The sequence below is a fragment of the Poecilia mexicana genome, unplaced genomic scaffold (assembly GCF_051168715.1).
Source record: "Poecilia mexicana isolate PSO_F unplaced genomic scaffold, ASM5116871v1 scaffold_17, whole genome shotgun sequence".
Taxonomy (NCBI): domain Eukaryota; kingdom Metazoa; phylum Chordata; class Actinopteri; order Cyprinodontiformes; family Poeciliidae; genus Poecilia; species Poecilia mexicana.
In genome coordinates this window covers 27,125,086-27,147,392 of record NW_028263386.1, presented here as the reverse complement: position 1 = coordinate 27,147,392, position 22,307 = coordinate 27,125,086, and the positions used below count along the sequence as shown (strand labels likewise).

Here is a 22,307-nt window from a genome sequence, read left to right as displayed (position 1 = left end):
GTGCAGTCTAAAGATGTTTTCAATCCAAACGGGATCAAACCTTTCTGATGTTTTTGCTCTGTGTTCACATGTGATCATAATTTCACTTGCCCACATGGAGCCGTGTGCCAAACATTCCTTCCATGGTCAGAGAGCAGTTTGTTGATGCTCCAGCACAGCGTGGGAACTTCCAGAGATTTTCATTGGAACGCATCATCGCCAAGAGTCACCTCAGTTTATGTAAAAACTCTTTAATTGGCAGATTTTAATAAGAAAACTATTCACATTTACAAACAGTAGTTAACAATGTTAAATAAAATGCAAATGCTACATTCTGCTGAACTAAAGAATCCATGTTTTACTAAGTGCAATTAAAGAGGTCACATAAACATGCTCTAATAATTTATCTTGATCACTAACACATAAAGGGACAAAACATGGAAAAGGTTTATAAATACACACCAACCAACATTTTAGGTTGGCTGCTGTGCTCCCCATGCAGGCAGCTCCCTGAAAGACAGAAGGAAAGTGCCTGTCAGGCATCCTGGGTTACAAAAAACATCAGTCAATTCATCACATGATAAATTAAAATGAACGTGATAATTTCCAATCAGATGAGAAATATTTTTTGAAGTGCAATTTTGTTTAAAGACACATCACAACCCATTTAATTTATGGTTTTGATCATGTGTGGTTTTAATTTCCTTTTTATTTGTTTTGTTTGTTTTTGGGGGGAATATTTAAAAGATCTCACAGTTTATCTTTGACAGGGCAAACTTGCATTATTATGCTATTATCAATATATTATTTGAAAATGGTCTCAAAACAATATTAGAGTTTATCCCAATAGTTACTGGGGCAATTTATCGACCAGGAAATGTGTTACCATGACAATCTTAATTCTGAGTAAAACTTGAAACTATTTCATAAAGTCAGCCAGACTTCAACGTTTGCAATGACAAATTTTTCTCGGGTCATCATGGTTTACATTTACAGAGGCTCCGTCTCTCTGCATATGTTGTAATGTGATTTGATAAAAGTCAGTAAACAACTGAAGCAGCACAGCAAGAAGAGAGGAAGTCATAGAGGCTGCATGAATCCAACATGAAGGTACTCTGTTCAGGTGATGGCAGAATTAGCTAAATTCCACTTTATGTTTTACATGCTGAATGCTACGCATCGTAAAACATCCTCCTGAACACACCACCCCCATCAGGGAAACCCGGTGGTGGCAGCATCATGCTGCAGGGAATCAAAACTATAACTGGAGTAAAATGTGACTTTATTAACTGCTAGCCTGGAGGGGCTCAATAGAAATGCACCACACACTTTTTTAAAAACAAGTTTTGTAAAACCTTTTGAAAGTCGCGTATCGTTTTCCTTCCTCTTCACAGCTTGCGCTGTTCCGCCACATAAACTCACAGTAAGATACACTGAAGTTTGTGGTTGCAGCATGAATGTAAAAAAAAGCTCAGGAAGTAGGCATAGTTTTGTGTCGTTTTCTATATAAATACCTCTTACTTTGCCAAACATGACCCTCTAAACAATAAACCAACTAAACAACCTAAAGAAGTTTTTATTGCTCAATGTTCCTGGTGTTGAAAGTTTTGTTCCTCTCCTCCCCCACAGAGGTGGCCGTGAGAGCGATCAGTGTGACTGACAGTCTCAAAGCTTGTCATCAAAACCGAGGACTTAGTGGCTAATAGGCTGATGACAGCCAGATAACAGCATTAAAACACATTTCAGATACTATTAGAGGTACTATCTGAAGGCTGCGTCACATAAAGATCCAAGTGATTAAGAAATCCAGAATTCAAAGTTCATTGCATGACACAAAAACAAGAGACAGTGTGTGAAACTAGAAGTGAAAACCTGAAGGTACAATGTGATCCTTGGTTAGTCAAACACTGCTGTGGCTTCTTCCACTTGGAAAAAAAAAAGATGATACCAGAGATAAACACATCCAGGTTTATATTGGACTGTTGTGACTTCATAAGCACAAACCTTTAAAGTGTTTTATAGAGTTTTCATGGTGTAGATCGAACCAAAGTGGCACATTATTGTGAAACAGAAGGACAATGAGACTTTCACACCTGATAGTCCTGTAGACTCGGTTTGATTGGTGACCAAAGTTGCAACATTTGTTTCGGCTGCTATAATTCTCTTTCACACTGAAAAACCTGTTCACCTCCACACCTGTGGTGGCGCTGCACCAAAAACCGCTGAAGGAAACGATATGAAAACCTTTGAAGGAGACACAGAGAACAACTTCCTTCTTCACAAAATGTAAACAAACATGGAGTGGCATCAGATTTCACTGGCTGGATTTCTCCCAGTGGATCTATACTCACATGTTTGTTTTGGTTGTATTTACCCAGAATGCCCTGCACTGCAGTCCGCTTCCTGCGTTTGGAGCGGTCTCCGCTGGTCACATATGCATTCGACCTTGACCAGAGTACATTTGAACCAGAGACCTGGGTCTGTGGGCGAACCAGAGTTCACCGTTTGGTCCTCATCACAGTTTGATCATCTATTCTCACCTCCGTAAAACAAACTGGGCTTTCTAGGCAGATGAACTAAAGTTCATTCAGCAGATCACCCTTAGTTTTTTCTTCTCAAACAAATACAAATCTAAAAAGTGTGGCATGCACTTTCATTCAACTAATGAGGGAGCATTTCATGAAAGCCCGTTTCATTTCAGTTTTGCACAAAAAAAAAAAAGAAACATCTCTGTCAGACAAAAGGGAGAGCATCTGTAACTCAGTTTGCAGCTGGTCAGTTAATCTTTGCAGTGGGATTCAGGTCTGGACTTTGACTGGACCGTGCTAACACATGAGTTCTCAGGTCTAGATCCTTACATTGGTCTTTAGGCTCCATCTTCATCTCTCATCAACTCTAACCAGCATGGGGGAAAAAATCATCCCACAGCATGATGCTGCCACCACTATGATTCAGGAAAAAAATGTTGTGTTCAGGGTATCATGGTAAAATTTATTATGTGCTCCTATTTTTGACTAATCTCATAAAATACACTGAAACTTGTGATTGCATTTTAACAAAATGGCTTGCGAACGTTGATATAAGGCAGAAAACAGGTGAATCTCCAACTCGACCACTAGATGTCAGTAACTGTTACTCTGATACTTCCCATTTCAGACAACAAAACCAAGTTTTCAAGCTTTCATTGATCAATCAGCTAATTGAAGGTGTTTTTTACCTGCAGAGTCGCAGAGAGTCAGGTCTGCTTTATGGGGCTCCATGGAGACGGATCCTGCTGCATGGCGAGAGTCTGATTCACAAACCTCAGCATCCCGGTCAGTGAACTCATGTCCACCTCTCCCTCGTCCTCTCCCACCAGAGTCCCCTCGGACTCCCTCCTGGACTCAGTGAGCGGCTGGTCATCCCCCTGCTGTTCCACCGGTGCCTCTGCGTGGACGTCTGCGTCGTTGGGTTTGTCCCCCAAGTACGTGAGCGGGTCGAACGAGGCGTTGGACGTCACCGAGGCCTCGGTGGTGCTGAGGCCCCGCCAGCTTTGGTCAGCCGACCCTGGGAACGTCGAACCAGACGCAGAGGAAGAGTCCCACAGCTCCCTGATCAGCGTCCCCCTCAGGTTGTGAGGGAAGTCCGTAGAGGAGTGTAAGCTGGCGCTCTGAGGCCAGTCGTGTGTCGGGGAGCACCGGGGCGCCGGGTGAGAGCGTGGAGACAAGCGGATGGAGGCCGGTAGGAGTCTGAAGGAAGGAAGAGACGGCTGAGAGGAGAAGGAGGGCTCCGGAGGCTCAGTGACGGAGGCAGAGTGGCTGCAGAGGCTCTTTCTCTCTGCTGCTCGTCCCAGACTGGAGATCCGAGCCTGGAGGCGGGTCACCTCTGACTCCTGCAGCAGGAGGAAAACCAGCAAGAAACACGTTGAAACAAGAGGAACAGTCAAAGGCTTCCTGCAGGTTTCAGAAAGTCATATATAAGACTTCTTATGCCACCTTGAAGGAAACTTAAGACAAAAAACCCCTAGAAATATAAGAGGTAATTGTAATCTTGAGGTGAGGATACAACTCTTTTACAATCAAACGTAGCAAAGACTGAAATTTCTGGAGTTTGTGGCTTTGAGCTTCTCATTCTGTATAATAAGCTTAAGCTTAAAGGGTCAGTATTGTGTGTTTTCCAGGCACAGAGTGCCATTTTATGACGCAGTCAAAAAACTATTTTGCCTTCAGCTGTTATTACAAATACCAGATATATCAAAAATGACAAAAATGACTTAAAACAAATTTGAATTTATATAGTAACACCTTAAAATTGGGCCTCTGATTTTTTAAAAACTCCTCAACTCTCTGAAACTCCACCTTCAGAAAGTCAACACAACATGACTCCTCTATTAAAACTTTAACATTTTTATCAGCATAGCACTGACGTAGCTCATGGTAAGATGTATGTGATTAATGTATTTAAGTCACTGTTTTTTATTTTTTATTTTTAATTTTAAATGATTTTAAGACTTGTTAAGGAAGCGCAGGAAGCCGGTGAACCATGCGGTTCTGGGATAAAACGTACCTTGATGAGCAGCGAATCGACGGACATCTCTGCAGACTTCTCCGAGGCTTGGAGCCGAGTTTGGAGCTGGGAAACCTGCGCTCGGGTTTGCTGAAGCTGCGCGGAGAGCAGCTCCAGCTGCGCATGGAGGTGGCTGCTCTGGACTCTGGTCTGCTCACACAGAACCCTGCTGTCCTCCAGCTCGGTTCTGCTCTGCAGCAGCTCCGCCTGGCTCTGGTCCAGCTGCGCCTGCAGGTGGCTGGCCTGGCTGCGGCTGTAGTCCAGCTCGATCTCGGCCTGGTCCAGCTGGGCTTTGACCCGGCTGCACTGCGCCCTGGCCTCCTCCAGCTGGGCCTGGCTCTGCTGGAGCGTGGCGGTGAGCTGCTCCTGGGACGAGCGCATGGTGGAGGAGATCTGCTCCGACACTTTGAGGAGCTGGCCCCGCGTTTGCTGCAGAGACTCCAGCTGCAGGACGACGGAGAGCAGCGCGGTCAGGACACAGGGTCTCACAAAAGCATTTACACAGCGTCCAACATCCCTTTACAGTACTTTGCTGAAATTTGCTGCACAAATACACTTGTGTTAGACACTCAGTTCTACAGAGAAAATGGATGAATACAAAACAACCATGTTAGATCCTAAAGCCAGGGTTACAATGGGATCATTAGATTAATGCATATTCATGTGATAAAAAGGCCTAATTAAAGCCCAGATCAGAATTTGAATGAGAATCACAGTCATTATGCTCTAAAGCCGATCTGACGAAGACTAAGCAAAGCTGGTAGAGGCACACCTCCATAGGACTGGAGTATTATTTTATTTTTTATTAAATCATGTAAATTATGTCAATATCTACTTTAAGAAATGTCCTAACGGTGTTTTGCACTCCAGTTTCTCTTTATCTAGAATTATTTCTCTATTAAATTTGAAATGTTACATAACCAGGTAATAAGGTGAATGTAAATGAAGACAAAAAAAAATGTGAATCATTTTCCTGCTAGGCAATACTGTGTATTAGTGAATTACATAAAACCCCAGCAGAAAAACATAATGTCAGAAGGTTTCCCTTGGGTAAAAACACCAAGAACAGGAATAGAGATGAGACAGAACAGCAGCGTGTGAGGAACAACGGTGACACCAGAGTCACTGCAAACCCACAGCAGCTGTTCTAACACAGACCAACAGGAAGCACACGGACTGATGAGGCGGAGACTGAAATTCTCATGAAAAACCGCCGTCATGTCTTCCAGGTGACGAGACAATTTCCAAATCTCGAGCATAAAATCCTGACTTCAGTCAGAGGAGAATGTGACTAGGGCTGAAACGATTCCTCGAATGATTCGAGTACCTCGATTACTAAAATTCCTCGAGGAAAATTTACCTGCCTCGAAGCTTCGTTAATTTATGTTTTAATAGTTAGCGCACCGTGTTCCGGCCGGGACTTCATTTGCGTTGCGCGGAGCTCTCACTTCCGTCTCTGAGTTGTTGACAAAAGCTAAGTCTCAGCGGCATAAAGTCCAGTCTTCAAGATTGGCCTGTGGGGATTTTATTGATTGATGATAATGCCCGACTTTTTATCGTTTTTGGGGAACCAATAAGCATCCTTAAAATGACTGGGGAATGCCTGGAGTACGGCAGCATTTCTCCTCCGGGGCTGCTGGTTGAAAGCGAACGGCGGGAAGAGCGCTGAGGTGAGCGGATAGACTGAACAGGGCGGGCGGCTGAGTAGCTGATGCTTACCGTGTAAATGTAGCTTTACCGACGAACCGCACAATACATTTCATATCCCGGTCTGAAGAAACGGGTGGCGGAGCGCATCGTACATGGCTGGTAGATGAGTTTCTGAGTGTGACCAGTGAAGGTGTCGCAAATATCCCGTATTGCTTCCCCCCGTGTTCGTCCCCCGGTCTAACGGTTCGTCAGTCCGCTGGTCTATTTCCTCCCCTCCACCCCATGTTCGTTCATTCGCCCTCTCCTCCCACTCCAGGCGGCATTTCCCGTATTTTCAAACCCAAAGCGTGACAGGTTAGGTGGCAAGGTGAGTTTAATTAATCTATTAAACTCACTGAAGATGAATACATAAACTAAAAGCTGGATTGTAGACATTTTTTATAAGCATATTTGTGAGCCTGCCTCTTTGTTATTACATTCAATATAATTTCAGATTTTTCTATAACTTTTCTTCTGGTTAACTTAGAAAGTGAGCTATTATTGTTACAGGTTAGTTTTCTAAACTACAAAAAAGCAACTGTTAGGGATGCTCAAATATGAAAAATTGGACTGATATTGATATCTGATAGTAACACCGGTATTATGCCAGATTTACCAATATTTCATTTTATAAATTTTTTTAATCCGATTATTCGATTAATCGTAAGAATAATCGATAGATTACTCGATTACTAAAATATTCGTTTACAACAGCCCTAAATGTGACCCATGTTATCTCATTGCTACCATAAAAAATAAAAAATAAAAAAAACACAGCTGATGGTGTTTGGTCCCCAGGCGGTGGGGGACCAAACCGCCCCACATCTACAGGGAGGAGATAAAACAGCTCAGTCCTGACAGGTGTCTAGTTTTTCACCTGGATAACCTCTTAAAGGGGCAGCATTATGTATTATCCAGCCACATACTGCCATTTTATAGCACAATGAAGTAACTATGTTAACTTCAGTTGTTATAAAAATGCTATATACATCAAATGACTTAAAAGAAATTTGACGACGTGATTAAATGCCTTGAAATTGGGCCTCTGTCTCTTTAAAAACTCCTGCTCTTCCTGGTTCCTCTATTAACCCTTTAACAATATTTTTTAACCAGCATTGCTCTGATAAGTAGCTCCTATAATGAGCGCAACAGCAGGTGTCTGCCAATTCCTCCTGGCTAGTCTGAAGGAGCTGAGTCGCAGAGTTTCGAGGGAGGGTTACGACGCTAGGTCCACCCAGGCGTTTTGCACAGCTGAATGGTTGCCACGGGAGATTAAAGGATTTCTCAAGCAAACATGAAAGAATCAAAGTAACGCTACAGGTATGTTTCTGACGAGGGAATAATGTTATTACATGATGTAAAGCTAAGAAAAAGTTGATTTTATAAAATACTGCCCCTTTAAGCTGGAGTCACTGTGTCGACCATGTACAGTCCTGTTCCTGTCATGTTTTGTGTAACTGACTGAATGTCTTCAGAAATAAATAGAAATGTCCAACATTTGTATTAGCAGGATCTTCTAAAGTAATTTAACAAAAACAATTGTTATTTCAACATAGATATTTTAATTCCAAAGAACAAAGCAGAAAACACTCTTTTTAAACAGAGCATGTTGAGGTGGAGCGTGTGCAATAACTTTGGTGTTTTGTTTTGTTAAATTTAAACTGTTGTTTATGTAGTCAAGCTGTTTGTATGTGTATTTACTGTTTGTTTGGGCAGCTGCTACTATGCAGTGTACACCCTCGAGTCTGTGATAAATGTCCCCTAGGGGACAGTAAAGTATATTCTCTTCTCTGGTGTCAGGAGGGAGGAGGTGGAGGAGGTAGAGGAGGTGTACCTCTTTACTGTGCTGCTCCTTCTCCAGCTCCAGCTCCTGCTCCAGAGCAGAGAGCGTGCTCTGCAGCCGCTCCTCCTCCTGCAGCCACCCAGACTCCTTTCGAAGTAGCTCCTCCACTACGCTGCGCAGCTGGCTCTCCTGCAAAAACACACACATACACACACACATACACCACATGGTTAAAATCATAAACGCAACATGGAGGCAGCTGAAGGGAATGGGAAAAAATGACTCATTCTCAGACTATTCCAGTAAATCCCAGGGAAACCAACAGCTAACAGTCCCAGAAGTCAGAGCAACATGTGGCTTCACCATCTCCCTGATCTGCAGCTTGGTTGCGTCCAGCTCTCTGCTCAGAGCGTCACGGTCACGCCGACTCGCTTCCAGTTCGTCCAGGGCCTTCTGGAGCCGTTGCTCACACTCAGACAGCTGCCGGCTGAGCTCCTCTGTCTCCTAACAGCACAGAAACAGGAGCAGACAGGAAGATCCAGCAAATCTCAGTAACTATATAAATTAGTGATGCCCATCGTGTTTCCACGGGAACTTGTCTCCTCACTTCTATCAAAACAAAAGCTGCATGTTTGGGAAGTTCTGACTGGGATGTTTGAACTGTATACTGTGCTATGCAAAGTTTTTACATCCATTGACATTTTGTCAAATTACAATCCCAGACTTATCAGAAGTGGAATGAAAATGATGCGTGTCATTTTAACTAATAAAGATCTTAAAAGTGTTTTTATGTTCAAACGCCCTGAGTGAAAGTCTCAGTTACAGCTGAGTGTTTGGTGTTTCTAAAGTGACAGACAGGTGGAAATGGGCAGCAAACACATGAATGATGCAAAAAAAACAACAACACATAATCACAAGAAAAAAAAACTAATTCCACAGAAAAACAATGCAAACAAAGAATGCTGCAATCACATGAAATAGACAGAAAGTGAAAATGCTGTAAATAGAAACAAGAACAGCAAGAATGAAATGCGGCAAACTCGCTCCACAAAATGGAAGTGCTCCAGACCACTGGGGGGCGTCTGGACTGGGTGATACAACCTACATAAATATGCTACTGTTGAAAAATGACATCAAGCATAATGCACCTTTTCTTTCTTCCTCCAAATTCTCCTGGACATCCTGTTAAATCTTGACATCTGTCTTTACTGAGGGTCTGGTCCTGTATGATTTGGTGGTCGACTCCCCCTAGTGGTGTGGAGAAAAACTGTTCTATGGAACGAGTTTGCAGAGTTTCATACTTGCTGCCTCTGCTGTATTTATGCCAGTTTCCCTTTTTCTTTTACTTCCTGTGTGTGCAGCATTTTGCATTAGTTTTGTGCTCGTGTGTTTGGGAGTTTGCACCATTTCTGTGTTTCGGATCGATCATCCGCTAGTACGGGAAATGAGTCGGGTTTAGACGAGCCTGAGAGAAGTTAGTTTAACTGTACTGGAATGAAGTTGTCATTATAAATGTAATTTAAATTAATTAATATTCTTTTTGTATAAAAAGGAACAGCATTTATTATAAAACCAGCAAAAATGTACTTTTCAAATTAGCTTTATATGGTATTTTTTTTCTTCCCTAAAGTCTCTGGATGGAAACTTGAGGCTAAAACGAATAAAAAGCAGAGGACAGGACAGGTTCTCTGACCTTGGCATTTCTTTGCGTTAGCTCCTGCTGCAGGACCTCCACCTTCCTGTCCATCTCCAGCTTGTGCTCCCTGATGGCTTCGTCCAACTGGCTGAGCTGAGGGGGACACGGCAGTGAGGACAGCTGGTAGATGAGACAAACGTTTAATGGCGGTGATTGAAGATGTGCTGCACCAGCTTGGCTCTCTGCTGGAGCTCCTCCTGTCTTTCTTTCAGGGCGTTGTCCATGTCCAAGACCTCATGAGTTCTCTCCTCCAACTCCCTCTGGGTCTCACTGAAAATTCGCGCACGCGCGCACGCGCGCACGCACGCACGCACGCACGCACGCACGCACGCACGCACGCACGCACGCACGCACGCACGCACGCACACACGCGCACACACACACACACACACACACACACACACACACACAGATAAATTACAGCTGGATGATATGGCTGAAAAACATAATGTGATAAGCGTTTCATATCAGTCAATAATGGTAATTAGTTATGAATTTTTTTTTGTTTTTAAGCATTTATGAGGCATGGTGGCGAAAAACTTAAACTGCCGCTCCACAAGTTGTTCTACTGGTTGCTCTACAGGTTGTTGCTAGGCAACCAAAGAGTGAATGAGTTTTTCCCAGAATGCTGTGCGGTTCTGGATCCACGCTCAGTGAAATTGATGGATTTCACTGATGTTTTATCAATAGATATTGATCACAAACCTATCACATATATATTGTTGCTGATTTATAGTCCAGCTCTGTGATAATCCATAAGCCAACTGTCTCATCATCAGCGCTCAGGAGAACAACTTCTGGATTGTGGAAGATGAAATGTTTGTGCAAGACAATATTAGGATATTCATTCATTCTTTTTGCAGCGTTTGGGTTGATACTTATGTTCCACTAGTATACATGTGCCGGCAGACACACACAGGTTTAATGGAGGAGTTAAAAAGTTCAGAAAATCATAATAACTCCAGCTTGGCTTTTGATTTTCCTAGTTTCTTCGTGTCTGATTATCCAACAGAGTGCTTGATGTACAGTAGTCATGGAAACTGTTGTGTCATACAACTGGGCTTTGCATGATTCTGCATTTCATGCAACAATGTTTAACTTTACCGTAAAAGATAAAATACTTTAAAGATGCTTTACTTTAGAAATATCTAAATTTATCAAAAATAAGAAATAAGAACACAATGATTGCAGTTTTCTGGCTGATCACCCATCTTTTAAAAGCCTGGCCTGCTGATTCCAATTTTGGCCAATACCGATGAAAAGTTGCTAAACACAGCAACAAAGTCAATAAGTTGGCAGCGGGGTGTCTCTTGTGATGTGACATTGTGGACGGAGATCGTTTTCACATGCAAATATCGGCTGATCACCAAAAATGAAGGAAATCGGGTTTGATTTAAAGCAAAGCATCAACATTTGCATTGTTTTCCATAGATGTTCAGAGCAGCAGACTTGCTGATGCGATCTTCTGTTCGTGTCGTGCACAGAGGGATTTTTCCACACGTGGACTTCCCCTCACCTCAGCCTCACGCCCAGTTTGTCCACCTGGGCTTGCCGTTGGTCAGAGACGGTCTGGGTCCTCTGCAGGTCGTCCTGCAGCTCCTGTACCCGCTCCACGGTGTCGTCCAGCTCCGCCTGCACAGAGCGCAGCTCGCCCTCCAGGACCTTTACTCTCTGCATGCTGCAGAGCCGCTCCTCCTCACAGCGATGGAGCTTCTCCTCAAGTTCCTCAACTGGAGGAAGATGAGAGTTGATAAAGGACAAAGATGAGGCTGACCGAGGACATGCTGAAAACATCGTCCTGTTTTATTTCCAAACTGATCCTGAATGTCTAACCTGTGGAGGTCTTGCTGATGACTTGGCTCTGGGTGTGCTGCAGGTTCTGCTGCAAGCCGATGATCTGCTCTGCCTTTGCAGCCACTTGGCTCCTCAGGTGCTCCAGCTCCACCTCCAGCTTTTCCATCTTCAATCTGAGATGACTGCCCAGAAATATAAAGCAGAACATGAGGTAAAGTTTCAAGCTTTAACTGAAAGCATAGCTCTAAAACCAACAGAGAAAGGCTTGTGTATTTTGTCCTAAAAGAGAAGCAAAACCGTTCACAAACAGAAGCTGGAATGAACTAAACAGACCAACGTCTGAGTGGGACTTATGCTTATCATGATGTGGATTTTGCTATATTACAAAAGTTACACATCATAATGTCATTTTAATGTATTCTAGAGTGTTAGAATTAGTATTTTATTAGAGGGATAATACAGAAAACAAGTAGTATGAGGAGCTTTGTGTGATCCTAGCTCCTCTGTCTGGGACCTGATGGATTTGGAGAGTTGTGTGTTCTGTTCGGTCGTCTCCTGCAGGTTCCTCTCCGCAGCCTGGGCCTCCAGGCCTCTGCTCCTGACCTCATCTTGTAGAGAAGCCCACGTTCGCTCCAGCTGCTGCTCCAAACCAGACACCTGGAACAGACAGCACAAAGTCAGCTGTTAACTGGAAAAACACGGCCAGGAAAGTGTTTTTCCATTACCTACATAATGAGATTCAAAAGTGGAAAAAGTGGTGAGTTTTGACAGATTAAAGGGCCAGTGTTGCGTATTTACTAGCAACACTGAGCCATTTTACAGCATAATCAAGTAACTATGTCACCTTCAGTTGTTATAAAAATGTTGTATACATTTAAAATATTATTTGAATTTGACTTTATAATTTAACACTTTAAAATTGGGCCTCTGTCTCTTTAAAAACTCCTGATCTTTCTGAAATTCTGCCTTCAGGAAGTCACCACAACATGGCTCCTCCATTAACTCTTTAACAACGTTGTACTGACCAGCTCAGCTGATGGAACAACTCCATCAGGTGTTTGCCAATTGCTGTTGGCTAGTCTGAAGGAGCTGGATGGAGCCATCCAGGGGCTGCTCTGTGAGGCGGAAGCTTGGAAACTGCAGGTAGGAGGAGGAGCTGCACCTCCAAGGTGGAGCTGGGTCATTTGCAGTTGAAAATCCAAAATTCCTCAAATTCTTCTAGGTACTCCTGAGCTTCTAACACAGCTCTGTGATGTCTGTGTGTGTGTGTGTGTGTGTGTGTGTGTGTGTGTGTGTGTGTGTGTGTGTGTGTGTGTGTGTGTATGTGTGCGTGTGTGTGTCAGCCTCACCTGTCTTTGCAGATGGCTCTGGCTCTCCTCCAGCTCAGAGACCCGAGCCGTGCTCTCGGTCAGCATGGTCTGCTGTTGCTGCAGAGACTCCTGCAGCTGCAGGTTCTGCTCACTGGAGCTCTGACAGACCAGGCTGGTGCTGTGCAGCTTCTCCTGCAGACAAGACATCTGAAAAAGCAACAAGGAGAGAAGACAGGGGTGTGTGTTTAACTGCCTTGCGCCCTGATAAACCAGCTGACAGACGTTTTCAGTGTGGACCTTTTCATTCTTCCTCTGCAGCTCCGTCTCATGGTTCCTCTTCAGCTCCTCCATTTGCTGCAGGTACGAGTTCAGCTCCTCTTTGCACGCCGACAGGCAGGATTGCAGCTCAGATATCTGAGCAGTGGAGAAACACACAGCAGGTTATCGATGGTGGATACAACATCGTTTTACTTGTGGCTCCTGTAAATTAGAAAACATTCACTTCTGAACACATGAACTAGAATCCTGTAGATGCACCTGTCAGATGGATGGATGAAGAAATGAACAAATGGAAACTTTTAGACATCCTAACAGGGAATACGATTTAGAAATTTAGATTTTCTTTCATATTGACCCAGACATAAAAAAAAGAAATCCTATGCATACTTCTTGTGACTTTTCCATTTTGTGTTCTGTACAAACCATGGTGGCAGAGTGAGAAGCCTGATCTTTGAAACTCTGCAGCATCTCCTGGTTGCGTCGAACTTCGACCTGCTTCTCCTGGATTGAGGAAACAGAACGTTACACCAACGTATAAACTCCTCTGTCCAGTCCTGTATGGGGATGGAACCAACATGTTGCCTTGCCTCTGTGAGCCGATCCACAGAGGTCTGCAGCAGCAGCGCAGCTTTCTGAGCCTTGTCCCGCTCCATCTGAACAGAACCCAGCTGCTGTTCCAGTTCCAACATCTGGGTCAGGCTCTCCTCCACAGACAGCTGCAGCTACATGAAGTCACAGAGCCACTGTTAGCTTAGCTGATGCTGCCGCCAAAGGAGCTGATGAGTTCATGTTACCATTTCTATCCTATGCTGTTGCTCAGCCAGCTGCTTAGAGTGAGTCTGTTTGCACTGATCCAGAGCCTTCTGGTGCTCCTTCTGCTTTCTGCTCATCAGACCCTGGTAGTGCTGAACGCTGCTGCTCTTCTCCTGTAATCAGATCAGAACCCGAGTCTCTAGCTGCCTTTCCATTACAAATACAATACAAATCTTTGTATCTATCCTGCTAATGACGAAAAACCATTGGCAACTGCGGTATTTCCATTAATTAAGAAATTATATTAATTTGTGAAGAAGCTTGTTCGCGTAATAAGTCATTAAAACTCGCGAGGCAGCGCCTGATGTAAACACTTACATGAGATATATTCAGAATTCAGCCAATGAGAGGAGACGTCTTATTCAGCCTTTGGAACTATAAGCCCCGCCTACTTGGGCATTTTAGGGAGACTGTAGTCTATGACTTTACAGAAGACTTATAGATTCAACACATTGGAATGACACAAAACTTTTTATGAACTGTGTGATGCTGTTGAGAGAACTGGTGGAGCCAGCTGCACATTGTCTGGGAAAAAAGCAAGCCATCATCCTCCTACTACTTCCTGTCGTCTTCTTCGACGTTTTCGCCAGTAGTAACGTGACACATATGAAGTGGAAAAAAGTGTTTTTGTAGCCGTTTTGCGAATTCCGCCTATTTTGATACGGCTAAAAAAAAAAACACCACCTCATTCTGGCGCAAAAAACTTTTTATTGAAAACGTGATTTTTTTTTTCTAAATAGCCGTGTTTCCATTAAGCAAATGTATTTTCGTACTTTCAGCATGCACAATTTTACGGCTAATGGAAACGCAGCTTCAGGGGCACGGCTGATGAAGTTAAAGTAAAAAGGTTTGAGTGACTGTACCTTCAGCTCGTTTTCCAGCTCGGTGTTCTTCAGAGCGGCCAGGCTGTATGCAGAGCTTTTTTCCTGCAGCTGCTTCTCCAGCGCAGCGACTCGAGCACTTTTTCTTTTTAACTGAGGTAAAGTAAAACAGGGAAAGAAAAAACATCTGACACGTGCATATTAAGAGAAAAAAATATATTCTTCTTTTTTTATTTCCAGAACTCTCAACATTTTCCTGGCGTCTAATGTTTTAGAAAAGGGTCACCAGCATGTTCTAGTTTATTTTTAGACATGGGACAATAACTATTAACATTATATGTAAATGCATAAGATTATAGCTCAGTGGCTAAATTACATCTCTGGTCCCATTGACAGGCAGGATAATAGTAAATAAAAGGATTTAAACACACACACACACACACACAAAATGACACTACAGAATAAGAAATACATGAAACCATCTTAAAATCTACATATCTTTACATATACTCAATGTTGATATTTTTGGCCAACATATTTTTCCAATAGCCACTTTTAAGTTGTTGGTTTTTTTTTTTTAATGAGATGAGAAGTGAAAATAGGATTTTAGGGTTTTTATTCAACAGCTTTTATGTTCATTTATAAACCATTTCAACTGGTTGTTTTGATAACTGTTTTGCAAGCCAATGACAAAACATGTTATACAATATGTCATATGAGGTGTAATCATGGTGTAGTGTCTGATCATACAGATGGACTTTTTTTTTTTGGTAATGTTCAAGAGGAACATTTGGGACAAAAGACATCGAGTTTGAAAAACAAGTTTAGTCTATAGACTCCAGATGCAGTAGCAGACAGAGCGCCACCAAGACCTAAACATGCCCATATCTGGGACATGGCTATGTGATAATGTTTACTTTGGGGAGTGTGTGTTGGCCAGAAGTCTGTAAAAGAGATGCTGTCCAGCGATCGGAGGGACTTCACTATGACTGGACCAAGATTTCCTTTGCGATTCGTTTGTGCTGACGTAGGCGGCTGTTTGTTACAAAACTTTGCTGTCCAGCCAAAGTCCAGCCTTCTGCCTGAAGCATCACCACACCAGCATCTTCAATAAAGATGCTGGTGTGGTGAATAAAATTTAATCTAATTATATATATATAATTAGATTAAATTTTATTCTTTTCACAATCTGTTTCACTCGTTTAGATTGTGAATCCAAGAAAATGCTTAAACATTAGAAGTGTTGTACTATTTATAATATTTTTTTTTTTTTTTTGCCTTGGATAAAAATATTAGAATCACTGTCAGTATTTGCCTGTTTTGAGAAATACATAGCTACAGTTTTGGATAAATTAAGATGTAAATGAGATCATTACACATCACCGCTGTCGGCTTTCAGGCACCTTGTTCCTTAAAAGGAATGCCACTATCTACGGTGTATGTGCTGCTCAGACTTATATTTCTGATCATCTTTAGTGTCGCTCCGAAGGGCTGAGGAGTAACGGTGAGAAAGCATAGTGACCTCTTTCTGAGCATCGGTGGCCTGACTGCCCCGCTCCAGCAGCTCCGTGTGGAGGTTCTGGTAGTGGGAGGCTCTCTGGGCCATGGAGCTCTGCAGGGAGGAGATCTCCTCCTGGGCTCTGCTCAGACGCTCGTGCAGACGCTCCTTCTGGCTCTGCTGTTTGATCCGCTCGGCCTCCTTCACCTGCAGGACCCGCAGCAGCTGCTGGTAGCCCTCACCTGGAAGCAGTGGCACATGGTATGTTATCCAGAAAAACACCAACTATACATGCATGCTGGTGTCCCTTTGGAATACTGGGATGTAACTTTATCTTTTTTTATTATTATTCATTATTTATTGTTAGCAGGTAATTTGTATGTAAAAATAACTCTAAAGGCGCTTTCGCACTGTACAGAACGGTACGGTTCCGAGCGTGTTCACATTACAACTTGCGACTGGTTCCACCCGGCCCCATGGAACCACAAGAGCTGTGGTTCCAATCATGCCGGCCAAGCGGTTCTGCTTAGAACCAGCAGCTGATTGGCCGCTGGTTGTTAGTCAGACGTTGATTTTCCGTTGACAGCTGGCTCTCACTACTATATAGTTTTAAAAATAATGACGTCCGGCACCGCTTCGATGGCGCCCTCAATGTAATGCAAACACAACAGGGCTGGAACCGTTCCGTACCGTTCCATGCAGTGCGAAAGCGCCTTAAATCTGCACTGTTGGATCATGTGACTTAAACAAGTTCTCCATCCATCCCAAACTTTTTCTTTTAGCCATTTATCCATCTAGTCAACATCTAAATAAAGATCAAAGAGCACATAAAATCCAAACAGTCTGTCATTGAACTAAACAAAACAAAACTAAAACTAAAGGTGCGCCAACAAATCGGCTCTGATTTCCTTAATATTCTACACTGGAGCTGGAAGAAATTTTAAATCTAAACAACAACCACTTAAAAACAAAAAATACAACAACAACAACAACAAAAGAAAACATTTCCAAAAAAATGGATCAAGGGATACTTAACTGTGAAATCCATTTTATCTAGAACAGAATATATAAAGTGAGGAAGTTGTGACTATAGTATTCCGTTTCACCCTTAAAACTAATGCTTAGCTAATTCAGAGCATGCATGAAAAAAACTTCATGAAGTCAATGATAATTTGATCTTTTATTATAGTGCTATAAACCTCACTGAACAATGTACAAAATTCTACTTTTAGCTAAGCTAATCTATTCAGCATGGGAATAAAATCCTATGCATGCATTTAACATAACAGCTCATGATACAGCTTTGGCATCTCTGACAGTCCATCTAAAATAAATATAGGAAATATACTTATTTGGCACCATATGGCATCAACATCAGTATTGACCGGCATTAGTCCATTTTTAACAGGCTGGTATCGGTCCAATACAAAAACATGGGCTGATTTTAATAACCAATGTTAATTTTTCATCTGGTCATGTCGTATTTATTTGCTCATGTGTTTGTAGGATTGAGGTGTGTATGAAACAGAGGAGCAATGTAGGTGGTGAAAATACACAACAACAATATTAATGTTGGATATTTATATTGGAAATTTTTAAATTCTAAAGGCAAGGATTTTTTAAAATTAGGTTACCGTAATCAAAGATTCTAGGAATTTCTAATTACCAACCATAACGTTCTATTTCACAGTCTAAGGAAGAATGTGGAAGTTTGATTCCATAAAACATAATATATTGTTCAAAGTTATTCATTAAGACGAGTGACGGGTCAACTGCTGCTAAAACAGGAACAGATTCATGAAACGGTTTGTCTACTGCTGTAAAATGGAGGAATCGATGCAACGGCATCAGAAAAAGAAGCTCTGAAGCTCAGCCTTACAGCTGATGAAGGATCTGGAGCCTACCTGGCTTCAGCTTCAGCAGATGTGCAGCTCCTGAATAGTCCACTGGGGGCAGCATGCATGGACTGGAGCAGATTGGTCCTGCAGGAGCCTTCGGAAATGAAAAAGCAAAAAAGAAGCCTGAGGCTCCCTTTCTTCAACAGGATCAGCAATCAAACACACAGTCGGGTTTGTTATTTTTAGGCTGACTCCAGGATCAGGGTTTGGACACAGACACCAGATTGTAAGTGTGGAAACAAAACTCAGCCTGTGGGTGGGAGTGGAAAGCTGGCCCACCTCCTGCAGGTGCAGCAGAGCCAGGACAGCCTCCAGGGCGGACAGCTCAGCCTGGGTCTGGGTCATCTTCTGCTCCTGGTCACGGGTCAGCGTCCGCAGCTCCTCCACCTCCCTGCGCACGGAGGCCGCCTCCTTGCACTCGGCCCCCCGCTCTGAGAGCTGCTGCTCCAGCTGGGAGGCTCTGCGCACCGCCTGCTCCAGCTGGGTCTGGAGGAGAGCCGCAGCCGCTCCGCCCTGCCTCAGCTCCTCCTGCAGCTGGCTGTGTGGAAAACAAAACGCCGCCGGTGAAGCGCATGATGGGGAAAAGCAGCGCTGACAGCTTTCTTTATGCTTCTACTCAACAGAAGGCGCTCAGTACCTAACCGTTTGGCTCTGCTCAGCTCGCTCCCTTTCCAGCACAGAAAACTTCACCTCCAACTCCTGCTTTTCTCTGTTGGACTCCATCAGACTCTCCTTCAGCGTCATCTCACTCTCCACCACCTCCAAGGCGCAACATGACAAAACATCTCTGGTGTCAACAAGCAAGAAAAGGTTTTTACTTGTCATAAAATGAGACAATTTTGAGTAAAAATGTACCTTTTGGAGTTTCATGGAAAATGTGTCTTTGTAATCATCGAAAGCTTCTTTGAGTTTCTCTGCATTTTGCAGAGCTTGGTTCCTCTGCTGCTCAGCTCTGAGAAGAGAGGCGAGTTTAGATCAGGGGGTTCCCAAACATGTAACCCCAAAGAGGATTAACTCACAGAAAATGAGACAAAATATTTAAAGCAACATCAACTTTTACAATGTCTTTTATCCTCTATTGATTAATTATTACATTTAGTTAGCAGAAATGCTACCTGATAGCTTTGATCGCAAATTCTGTGGCGAAAAATTTAATTGCCAGATGACACAATTTTGTCATCACAATCCACTCTTTTGATTATGACGTATAATATTTAATATTAATCACATCAAAATGTATTTTATTCCGACAATTCTTATGTTTCTTTGGAGCAGGATGCTGGACGGTTCCTTGGTGTTTTTTTTTTCTTGTCAGAAACTTCAATTTCTTGCTTGCTAATCTGGCAGAAGAAGCAAAGCAGCTTGACTGGCAGCCAATCAGACGATGAGCATTAGAAATAACGTTTAAATCAATTATTTTAACTTGTATTTTGTACTTTAAAAAAAAGACTAAAGACTGAATAAAAGAAAACAAAAATGATGATGAAAATTTTAAGATTAAAAAATTTATGGGGCTAAATTGTTTTTCTCTAATCTTCTCTCCAACTTTCTGAGGCGCTCACAGCGCACCATGTCGGCCCCCGAGGGGCCGCGACCCACACTTTGAAAAACACTGCCTGAGCTCAACAAAATACAATCAGGATCATAATTAACCCCTCGTTTACTTCCAGGTGGGAGCAGGTCTAAAACCACCACCTCTTTCCTGTCACTGTTCTGCTCTCCAGCTCCTCTCTCAGCGTCCTCAGTTCCTCGGTAACCGTGGCGACCACAGCCTCACTGTGAGTGGCAGCTTCCTGGCAGGACTCCGCCCTCAGCTCCGCTGCCCTATAAAACATGGACGATGGAAACTGCAGAGTTTAAACTAAGCAAGTCAGACATTAATGAATAAATGTGACAGATTATTTCTCTTACTATTGTGGCGTTTAGAAAATAAAAATAATTCGGGTAATTCTAGCTGACCTAAAACAAGAGAAGTTTGGTCTGATCCAACATCAGATGTGCATGCGTCTTTGTATTCAGTGTATGTAAACTTCTGATTTCCAGTGTATAACAGATTTCTTTTATTAAAAATCTGAAAACGTCTTCTAAAAACTAGTGTTTTATAAGTGAAACGGAGCCTTTTCCAAACTCAAGGCCCATGGGCCAAAATTGGCCCATCATAGTCATTTCTGTGGCCCTCCAGAGTCTAGACTTTATTTGATAAGTCAAATCAAATCAGTTCTGATTTGAATAGTGTCAAATTATATCATTGTAGAAAACATGTTAAAATTATATTTAAAGGGTACTCATCAAATGCAGAAAAAGCATAGTGAGAATCGACAATAAATTCAATTCAATTCATGTAGTTTGATCGACACATTCTGACACAACTGCAAAGGGACATTCTCAAAGATTTGTGAATGTCCCTTCATGGCCCTTGTGGCTCAAAATGAAGATGAGTTTGACCCGCTGCATTAGAACAATGAGCTTACTTCAGTTCCTCAGTCTGAGCCTCCAGCTCAGCTTCCAGCTGATGGATGTGTTCGCTCATGGCCGCCATGCTGCTGCTCACCATGACCTTGGAGAGGCTGTGATGGACCTGCCAAAGAAAACACTAATGTATCACTGCAACCATGGAACTGAAGCACACTTCTCTTTTCTTTTATGCGTGTGTCTGCGTGAGGGGGGTTAGATGGGCTGAATGCATGTCCAACCTGCAGATCGGAAGCTTCTGGTTCAAACTGCAGGGCGTCCAGGTTGCTGCGGAACTGCTCATCTGTGATCAGGCAGGCGTTCTCCTGGCGAACACAGCCGCCTTTCTTTCTTGCAGCAACAGACGCCATCCCTACAGGCTGAACACAGAGAGATAGGAACATGGTATGGTTTGGTTTTAAAAAGGTCTGCAAGTTTTAATTTGTTTTAAAATCTAAAAATAGATATAAAATTGTGGTTCTTTAAAAAAATTATAATACAAACAATAAAAGATGAAAAAAACGTAACATTTTCAGTTCCACAGTTTTATTCAGGTGAACTAAGGGTAAAAAAAAATGGCTTGTAGGCCCCTGGTCTTTAATATAAAATCTCAATAAAACAATATTTTGTCATAACTTTACAAAATGTGAAAAACTTCAACGTCAATATATAACCAGATACAAATCTTGAAATTGTGAAATTGTTGTACATTTTCCTCCAATTTCTGCATAGTCACAGTAATTCATTGAGACGTAATTCTAGACCTCTAATCTTTACTCACCTTAGTTTCTGTCCCACACTCTGGTGGCAGAGCTCAGCTCCCTGGATCAGACTGAACACATCTTTGTTGAATTTCTCCTCGATGTCAAACATCAGAACAGAACCGCCTGACTGTCGTTCCTCGGCTTAAATAACGACCAGTGTTACTAAAGTTAACTTTATCTAGCTTTTTGTATGTCTACATGTCTAAAGTTGAAATAAAAAGATGCATCTCTTTGCAATTTTAAACGAACACTGTGCTGCCAATAAACGACGCTAACATGAATGTAAACAGAGGAGCTCTTTACACCAACAGGTGGTTAGCTAGTAAACATTAGCCTTGTTTTTTGTTATAAAAGCAGTTAAACACCATACATCATTTCTGCTTCGTCTGAACTATTACCTTACATGACCGGAGGATAAGCTAAAAGCATTTGTTTCTGAACTATATTTCAATAAATCTCTCGGGTTACTGGAAATCGAGGCAGAACGGTTGGTAATTTTAGTCTCCGCCCACATGCCAACAACGTACTTTATAATTGGATAGCTAAGCCATTCCGTCAAGTGATTGGTTGATATGCAACAGCGTCCGCGAACAACGGCGCGTCTTGGGGTCGAGTCGTTTTCCTTTCGCCGTCACACAGTTATACGCAGAAATTGGGGAGGAGTGAAAGGTTTATTTTGAGGGAGTATTCCTTAACAGTCTGCGACAGACTGGCGACCTGTCCAGGGTGACCCCGCCTCTCGCCCGGAACGTTAGCTGGAGATGGGCACCAGCAACCCTCCCGACCCCACTAAGGGACAAGGGTGTAAAGAAAATGGATGGATGGATGGAAGGATGGATGGATATTCCTTAACAGTACATCAGCAAGAGGCAGCACAGTGTGGCTCATTTTTTCAGCTTTGTAACAAAACCACAGCTCCACCATTACTTCTACTCAGATCTGTTTACATATAATTATACATGCTATGTATGCTTGTCTGACACTGGG

The 22,307-nt window shown here is 42.7% G+C and overlaps 1 protein-coding gene across 1 annotated transcript; it reads right to left on the bottom strand.

Moving 5' to 3' along the window:
• Positions 1 to 214: 214 nt before the first annotated feature.
• Positions 215 to 21,846, bottom strand: ccdc18 (coiled-coil domain containing 18). Its single transcript, XM_014968514.2, has 25 exons — positions 21,338 to 21,846; positions 20,799 to 20,936; positions 20,577 to 20,683; positions 19,801 to 19,929; positions 18,961 to 19,057; positions 18,743 to 18,864; positions 18,385 to 18,643; positions 18,112 to 18,199; positions 16,232 to 16,449; positions 14,752 to 14,862; positions 13,870 to 14,001; positions 13,663 to 13,797; positions 13,499 to 13,576; positions 13,094 to 13,210; positions 12,836 to 13,003; positions 12,001 to 12,143; positions 11,526 to 11,668; positions 11,209 to 11,422; positions 9,863 to 9,962; positions 9,690 to 9,785; positions 8,360 to 8,500; positions 8,048 to 8,185; positions 4,525 to 4,968; positions 3,197 to 3,850; positions 215 to 489 (listed from the first exon to the last, which is right to left on the bottom strand). Exons 2-24 carry the CDS (start codon positions 20,925 to 20,927, stop codon positions 3,215 to 3,217), a joined length of 3,945 nt encoding a protein of 1,314 aa, XP_014824000.2. The 5' UTR covers positions 20,928 to 20,936; positions 21,338 to 21,846; the 3' UTR covers positions 215 to 489; positions 3,197 to 3,214.
• Positions 21,847 to 22,307: the final 461 nt, after the last annotated feature.

Coding starts and splice junctions, on each gene's coding strand:
- ccdc18 (XM_014968514.2), bottom strand. CDS start 20,927: ATGGCGTCTGTTGCTGCAAGAAAGAAAGGCGGCTGTGTTCGCCAGGAG. Junction 9,786..9,862: donor TCCAGCAGAGAGCCAAGCTG/GTGCAGCACATC, acceptor TGTCCCCCTCAG/CTCAGCCAGTTGGACGAAGC. Junction 4,969..8,047: donor AGGAGCAGCACAGTAAAGAG/GTACACCTCCTC, acceptor GTCGTCCTGCAG/CTGGAGTCTCTGCAGCAAAC.